This window comes from Hippocampus guttulatus, chromosome 5 (assembly GCF_054856545.1).
Source record: "Hippocampus guttulatus isolate MCC_2025c chromosome 5, RoL_Hgut_1.0, whole genome shotgun sequence".
NCBI lineage: Eukaryota > Metazoa > Chordata > Actinopteri > Syngnathiformes > Syngnathidae > Hippocampus > Hippocampus guttulatus.
The window spans coordinates 6,995,324-7,004,298 of record NC_141265.1 but is presented as its reverse complement, the minus strand read 5'-3'; the positions used below and the strand labels follow the sequence as shown (position 1 = coordinate 7,004,298).

At 43.8% G+C, this 8,975-nt stretch overlaps 1 protein-coding gene across 1 annotated transcript; it reads left to right on the top strand.

The window, feature by feature from the left end:
- The first annotated feature begins 4,367 nt into the window (after positions 1-4,367).
- On the top strand, positions 4,368-7,785 carry ficd (FIC domain protein adenylyltransferase). Its single transcript, XM_086111229.1, has 2 exons — positions 4,368-6,168; positions 6,420-7,785. Exons 1-2 carry the CDS (start codon positions 5,898-5,900, stop codon positions 7,499-7,501), a joined length of 1,353 nt encoding a protein of 450 aa, XP_085967355.1. The 5' UTR covers positions 4,368-5,897; the 3' UTR covers positions 7,502-7,785.
- Positions 7,786-8,975: the final 1,190 nt, after the last annotated feature.

Here is an 8,975-nt window from a genome sequence, read left to right as displayed (position 1 = left end):
ATAGATATTTGGGCTGCTGACAGTCAGGGACATTTGTTGCTCCCAGAGGAGAGGTCCTTCACTCACTGTCATTACAAGCTCCTCATTGGAGGCGTCCACACCAGGGTGCAAAGAAAGCCTGCGTGCCTCTTCTCTCTCTGACTGCCTAACCAGATCCTCTATCTCTGACACCTTGCTCTGTCACCCAGAACAAAGCCCCCCCACCCACCCCTTCTGACAGAGAGCCAGGCAGACGGATGCTCCACAGAGGCTGCAAGGAAAGAGAAGAGCGAGGTGGTTGGAGAGGAGCCGAGGCATTTGAGCCAGAGGGATTTATTCCCTGTCCTGACAGGTCGCTTTTTTTTTTTTTTCAGGTGAGCTGATGGATTTTCTTCCTCTCACAGCAATGTAGCAGCCAGACGATGTGCTGTATTAATAGTCGGTGACAGGTCATCTCTGGGGCGTGCTTCAAGTTAACATGTCAGCTTGCGTGAAGTTCATCCTGAAGCCTGTTCATCTATTAGGAAAAAAAATCGAGAAAAGATGAAGTAGAAGTGCACAGTGCATGCATCGGCATCATTTATCAACACAGATGTCGGAGATACAAGTGGAGCGGAGGAAAGCATCGCAGGACGAGAATCATTCAGATAACAATCATCCTTAAGCGTTTCATTTCAACACAGCCAAAAAGAAATTTAAAAAAAACATCATTAGCACTCATCAATGATTTCAAATGAAGGCACGTGCACTTTGTATTTGTTGTCGCAGCTGCGAACATATGCCAGCTGGGGCAAACGAGTCAAAAACATGACCCGGGGGCTGTTCTTTTCATGCCCACTTTTCTTCTTTGTCATTTGCCACTTCTTTCACATTTGCTCATGTTTTTCCACAAAACGCCAAAGACTGCAAAGGCCTGATTTGACACAACCAGGAAGTGCAGCAGGACCCAAGCCAAATAGTAGAACCCAGAGAGTTGAGCAAATTTGCTGTCTTTAGCCTCCGCTTATTATATTAAACATCAGTTCAAGGAAACATTATCTTCATTAAATTTCTTCTCGCTGCTGTTTTGGAAAAGGCACAGCAGCAGGAAAGAGAACATGAAAGGATCACTTTGAAGTAAGGAGAACCCACATCGTAGAGATCACAAAACCTTCCGGGGGGGTTATTTTTTAAAACATCAAATAAGAATTGGCAAGCGGACATCAGCAGGGTAACTGGGTAACTGTTGCGACGAACCTTCAGTAAGTTTTTAAAATGATGAAAGTCAGTCTTTCCAAGGGATCACTGGAGCAGCAGAAAAGCAACACCTCCTGAGCCGCAGCAGATTGGCGTTTGTACATCTCTGCCACGCCGAGAGGACGCCTTGTACCAAAAGCCGACACACAAAGATGCAGTCGGCTCGCGCTCGCAGCTTTGCAAAGGCAAATATGCGCCTCCCAATCATCTCACGCTCTTGCAAAGGAGACCGCTTCTATTTTGGTGGAAGTACTCGCTCACGTTTTGTCTGTAGCCAACTTTTAAATTTAGTTAATTCGAGCAGATATTTTTGGACAGTACGGGAGCAGGTGTACCTTGTTAACAGGTTTTCTGCATAATCTTAGTGTGATCTCAGAGAGCGGCACTTCATCAAAATGGAGTAAGATGCCTACACGGATTCCCTGGATGCCAGACCTAGATCCTTTTCTGTGAGTTTGTGGCTGGCGACTTCATACCTCGGCAATGGCTGTTTTGTTGTGTTGAAGGTTAACATGCGTCTTGAAGCATACTGTTTATCGATATATTCTTTCTATTCCATTTTCTATATCGCTTGGTCCTCAGTTGAGTTGGAGGTGAGCAGGAGACTTATCCCGGCTGATTTTGGCAGAGAGGGCGAGTATGCGCTTGACTCTTTGCACTGGACTGGTGGGCAACCAATCACAGGACTACATACAAACAAACATTCAGACTTGTATTCACACCGATAGACAATTTAGACTGCGCCAAGATGCAAGTCTCAAACCTCAGAATTGTGAAGCAGACGAGCTAACCAATAGTTTAGCGCGCTCCCTGAAAGCAACATCTAACCTGCATGTTTGAATACTATGCATATATAATTTCAATACATACACCATGCAATATAAGCAAAAAATATCCAGAGACACGTCTTAATCAACCCCGGATCAATCAGAAGCTCGACTAGAAATCTCACTGCCCCCCACAGGATCTTGATTTTGCATTTTACCTAAATAAGCGCCTCGGAAAATGAAGGAATTACGGCAGGCTCTTTGCTGTTCCATCATAGCTTTGTCCCATTGCGCAAAACAAGGTTTATAAATGCATGTGATTGCACAGAACCCTGACCTTAACCCCATCAAACACTTTTTGTAAACTACAACAGAAATTTGGACCTTTTTCAGGTCCAACGTCAGTACGCCCAGATCTCTGGATGAATAAAAATTCCCACGGATGCACGACAACATCTTGTCATAAGTCTGGAAAGATATCAACTTTTTACTTTCCATTTTCACTTCCTGTGTTTGTCTGTGTGGTGCAAAAGAAGAAAAGTCATCAGTTACTTGCCTCAACAAGTCCAGTAGTGTTATTCAACTTTAATTCGAAATGGGTTTTTTTTTCCTCTTGTTGTTTTGATATAAATTTGGGATGGGACTGGTATACAACAAAGCAACAATTAGAACACCCTCCTCACTCCTCATCACTGAACGTGTTGATGAATTTTCAAATGGGGAATCGTAATCCCAATAAACAACTCAAAATTCTCCAGTCTGCCTTTGACCCTTTGCAGAGTGCTGCGGCATACGAATGACGCCGGCGAGAAGATAATGAAGATCAAACACATTCCAACAGGTTATTGTCAAGGGTGATGCCTCTGTGACTGAGACGCAGCGGGACTCTCGGCTTTGAGAGACAGATGATGGCATCAACATTCATGTTTCCTACACTTTGGGGGCCACGGTTTGCTCCTGCAGAGCGTCAAGCTGAGTGTGTGATAGTATCAGCTATTTAGAGCTGATAACACGCGATGGCCATCTGCTGAAGATATGTCAGCTCTGGCATTGAGCCAGGAATCAATCTACACTACATTACCACCGGCGGTTTACAGCTGCTGGCCAATGCAAGTAAGTCTATTTATCTTTATTCAGATACAGCACATATTAAAGTATCAAATCCCTTAATAAAAGTCATAAAATCTCATAAAGGTGCATAGAGGATATGAAGGACGGCTAGGAATAGAATTAGCAAGAGAACATCTTGGAATTGGATCACAGCAAGCTGTATAGCCACACGCTGGCCACGACAATCAATACCGTAACAACCAATAAGCACTTTTGTAACAATGATACCATAAATTGGTGACAACTTGTCCGCTAATCCAGTCATCAATACCAAGTGCTTGTGACAATAATACAGCACTAATTACTAAGTAATCGCACAATATTAGAGAAATGTATCATTTGTCAAAACATAAGGACTCGTGCTATTAAGTAGACCCAATCTAGTTAAAGTACTGTACAGCAATTGGATCCATTTAACAATATTTAATTAATCTCTTGGAGACTTGTGCAACTATACCTAATGTTGTGGCCAGACTACCCAGTTGAGATTCACATTATCCAGCAGTGCAAAATTATTATTCATTAATATTATTGTGTGTATACTCTTTTTTTTCTTCATTTAACTAATACACGAAAACGTAGTAAGGCTTCTCAGGACCCCCATTGTATAGTACAATATTGTATCAAATGTTGCCCACTCGGCATCCATTGCAGCCGTGGAAGGGAGATTCTCACATCTGCAGCCCCTTCTTAAGGTTTCTCATTTTTCCCCACCTTTTTTTTTTCATTGCCCTCCTGGGGGTTAAGATCAGGGGATATCGTTAATATTTGTCAACTTCATGAGAAGCCCTTTGAGCCTTTTTGTTTTTAAAGGCTATATAAATAAATGTGACTTAACTGGAACTGAGAGGAGCCCGGGCCCAAAATCTCCTGTGCTTCCTCAGGTAATATGAAGTACATTAATATCTAAGGAGTCACAGTAGTCATTATTTCATCATTACAGATACTATTGCCAGATTACATGGTTTTGTCTAGGCTCTATCTGATATCTAGCTAGCATTTTTATGATGATCGTGCTAAAATTCGATACATCTAAAGAGATTCTACATCTGCAATATACCAAAGGAGAAATTTTATGAACCTGTGTGTTTGTTCAGAAACCAAATTTTCTACACATGTTCTCTACTGAATCTGTACTTTTTGCAGAGGAGATTATCAGGTGTGCCGCTTCATGGGTTCATTCTAATTATTTTTCTCAGCCAAATAACACTGATCAACAAATTTTTACAATTTCTTTAAATCATTTTGCTGATTACAAATCTGACATTGTTTTCTCCATCAAATCAGGTTTTAATAATCATTTTAATAATTATTATTATTATTATTGGGTGGCCCGGTGGTCCGGTGGTTAGCACGTCGACCTCACAGTGCAGAGGTCGTGGGTTTGATCCCGGCTCCGGCCTCCCAGTGTGGAGTTTGCATGTTCTCCCCGGGCCTGCGTGGGTTTTCTCCGGGTATGTTCCAAAAACATGCATGGCAGGCTGATTGAACACTCAAAAGTGTCCCTAGGTGTGAGTGTGCGCGCGATTGGCTGGCAACCGGTTCAGGGTGTCCCCCGCCTACTGCCCGAAGACAGCTTGGATAGGCTCCAGCACCCCCCGCGACCCTCGTGAGGATAAACGCGGTTCGGAAAATGAATGAATTATTATTATCATCATATTTATTAATTAAGCGAGTTAAGAAATTGGTGAATTTTTTTTCTAGACGTCACAGGTATAAATTACAGGGCACCGTAAGATTTGTACTGCAGAAGCTTTTATCGGTCAAACTTAAAAACCACCAAACAAAAAAAGAAAATACCTGAAAAATGTGATGTGCGAGAAACAAGTTCACGTTTTTAAAAATCAGCTTCAAAAATACATCAAGGGACACACAACGCTATCTCTGATTAAAATTTGCTGTTGACAAGTTGAATGTAACCTTTCACCTATCTACGCCAGCGACGTACAGTGACAAGCAAAACAATTAAATGCGCTTCCACTAGATGGCAGAAGGCAGCCTACACCTGTTGCCATTCACACTCCGAGTGAGTAAATATAGACAAGATCATAAATATAGTTTTGTTTTATTGTTTGCTGGTGCTCCAAGAGTTTTTCGATTGCAATGTCTTGGCTCAGTTTGGTTGGAAAACAGTCTGCGGACTACTGCAACAGCGCCACACATAAAGTGTGGTTTGGAAAACGATACACTGCTGCCCTCTTTGTTTTTTCTGTTAAAGTTGCACTTGGTACACTATCAGCGATTGTAGTATAAAAAATAGCTAAGGATCAAAAACGATTGCAGTGCAGATGAACCTTCCATGGATTTGATTGAAGAAAATTAAGTTTAACAATGTCAACCATGAAATTGTCTTGAACGTTGTGATGTAATAAAAAGTCAACGTGTCTATTTGCTCTGTACATTGGACTTCGGGTGCCTGACAGACAAAATACTGGGAACGTTTGAGGACAGCCAATCAGAGAGTACTACGAACTTTCGCTGTATTGCTGGATTTTACCCAATCACCGTCGTTGTTCTATTTGAGCCTGGCCAATGATTTCGCTGTATGTTTCCGGGTCAAGGCGACAAACGCCGATGATGTGTGTGTTTTGTAGCCTTGTAGTGTATTAACAACAACTGCTGAACCAAAGTTTGCCCTTGTTTTAACTGGATATTTCTCGTAGGACATGTTGGAATGCCTCGCAGGTTCGTTGATGTGTTGTTGATACCCGTTGGTTTCCAGTCTCAACCATCCGCCCCTCACCGGGGTATAAGTAGAAAGAGTGGCGTGAACATAGAGAATGGAGGATTTAGCCCGAAATTGCCATGGCAGTTGTGACGGCGTGGCTATACACTAGCGACCGTCTCCTCGGAGGATGGGGCCCGCTTCTATGTGTCTTCCTGGGCTCTCTGGTGGCCCTGCTGACGCCCCTGGTCGGAGTGGAGGAGCAATGCCGTGGCTCCTTGAATGCCATCGCACAGTTTCGCTGCCGGCTGTGGGGGAGCTCCGAGCAGCCCCCAGCTGTGGAGACCACCGGCCTCACTGTTTCGCTCACGGGCCTCGACCTGCTTCTTCCGAGGTCCAAGCCTAGCAAAGGTACCCACTCACCTGCTGCATAAACTTCCTGCTTCCACCAATCAAGCTATTAAGTCTCTTTTTAAACACTACAGAGACTGTCTACAATGCAAGTGGTTGTAAAATCAATGGATGGTCGATGTGTTGTGTTTTTTCCAACCTTCGCCGAGTTAATTTAAGGCAGATATTTTGCATTAGAAAGTCTCACCACGAAACAAAAAGGTCACCAAGAGTACTTAATGACATCAGTTCTGTCTCCTGTTGTGATCTAGAGATGATTTTTGAGGCCCGAGCGGCGCTGCAGCTGGCTCAGGAGATGAAGAAACACGGCAAGAGGGAGAAAGCCCACAAGCTGCTGGTGCATGCACTCAGTCTGAATCCAGACTATGTTGATGCCCTGACCGAGCTGGGGACTATTTTGGAGGAGGAGAAGGACGTGGTGCAGGCGGACCACCTGTATTCCAAGGCTTTGGCCATCTCGCCTTGTAATAAAAGGGCACTGGTGAGCCGAGACCGCACGCTACCGCTGGTGGAGGAGATTGACCAGCGTCACTTCGGCATCATAGACAGTAAGGTGCGCAGGCTCATGTCCATTCCTAAAGGCAACTCTGCCCTACGTCGGGTGATGGAGGAGACTTACTACCACCATATCTACCACACCGTGGCCATAGAGGGCAGCACGCTCACTTTATCCGAGATCCGTCACATCATCGAGACTCGCTACGCCGTCCCCGGCAAGAGCCTGCAGGAGCAGAATGAGGCCATCGGTGTGGACGCAGCCATGAAGTACATCAACACCACGCTGTTATCCAGGACAGGAACCATCAGCGTCAGTGACATCCTGGAGATCCACCGTCGAGTGCTGGGTTACGTGGACCCCGTGGAGGGAGGGCGCCTGCGCACCAATCAAGTGTTTGTAGGCCATCACATCCCTCCGCATCCTCAGGACCTGCAGCGGCACATGCAGGAGCTGGTCCAGTGGCTCAACTCGGACGAGGCCTTGCAGCTGCACCCGGTCGAGTACGCCGCTCTCGCGCACTACAAACTGGTGTACGTGCACCCGTTCGTGGACGGCAACGGGCGCACGTCACGCCTCTTGATGAACCTTGTGCTCATGCAAGCGCGATACCCGCCCATCACCATTCGCAAAGAGCAACGGGCCGAGTACTACGCAGCTCTAGACACAGCCAACGATGGCGACGTGCGTCCCTTCATTCGTTTCATTGCCAAATGCACCGAGATTACGCTGGACACTTTGTTGATCTCAACCACTGAGCATGCAGTGGGACTCCCGGGGGCCAGCCAGGACCAGGCCTGTCCTGATTGCAAACACACCATCCGTGTTCACAACTGATTTGGTGTTTGGAGGGCAACGGTCATGGTCTAGTTTTCACCCTAAAGGGTCATATTCATCAGCTCATGCTGGCTCTGTCTTGAACCTGCTGAACATTTGGAGTGGGAAGAGGTATTTTAATTTCATTCAAGCAATCAGAAGTTGTCTTCTGGAAAAAGTGTCACTTTAGAAGCTTCGACAATTGACATTTGGGACCTCTAGTAGAGATTTATTTTGGGAAGAACGTGAAAGCACTTTCATCATTTATTTATTTTATACTAATAAAAAAGTGATACTAACTCTCACTTTATTGACTTTAAATTGACTTAACACCACATTAAGTATCGCACCTGGTGAGGTCGATATTTTTATTTTATGGCATGACATTTTTTTCAGCCTTCAAAACAAAGGTAAGACAAGGATTACCAAACCATAAACTAGCCATTAAGTTTTCCGATCAACACCGCCATTGTATTTACCGTATGAAACATCCACAGGCTAAACAGAATGTGTATTAAATATTACATTAGGCCACTGTGGTGAGCACTTTAAATGGCTTGTATTCCATCTAGAGAATGTTACAAATTGTCATATTTGTGTGTGTGTGTGTATATATATATATACTGTATATAGTATATATACATGTTTGCCAAATAAAACATGGCAATGTCATTTAAAGTTCAAGATTACATTTAGTTCTTATTCCGGTCCAGGTTTGATTCCACAGCTGACTTTGATTAAACACTGACAAACAGAACCATGAGGTCACCCACTGAACAAAATATAAAAATAAAAAGCTTAAATATAAATTCCCTGATGGCATTATTAAATATGTTGGGAATGCTTGGAGCAAAGTAAAAAAAATAAAATTCAAAAGCTCACCCGTGGAGTCCATCGTCGATCTCCTCCTCAGGCTTTCCTGGTCGCCTGCTGTTGCAAAAGACACAAGCGTGGATTTCGTGAGGGACATGTCCACCTTCAGCCTGGTGTCATCAGTCTTCCTTTCTGTTTTTTCCTCCTTCTATTTCCAAACTGTGCGGCCCGTTTCTTCCCTGACCACAAAACGCTGTATTTCGCGACGAAAAGAAGCAATCAAATCCGTGGGGAGTAAGAGGAGAACTGGAGGAAGAGGATGCGACGCGAACTACCGAAGAAAATGTTGCAAAATAAATCAAGTAAAAATATTTTCAATCGCCCCGTTTTTCTTTCTTACCTGCTTGTGTAGTTTGGTCGTAGTCTTGTTTGTTCTGAAAAAAAATCATAAGATAATAGGCATGCATTTGAGTCATGAAAGAAATTAAAAAAGCTTTTTTTTCTCAAGTATTTTTTGTGCCTTGTAAGAAGAAAAACTATATTAAAGACAAGTGTTACATTCGAAAAAAAAATATTCGGTTTTATGTTAACTTTTGCTCCGCCCACTCAGGATAAATCATCTTCATCACTTTAAACTGTAATGTATGAACAGTATAATGATATGCAGAAGTGCATACATGGG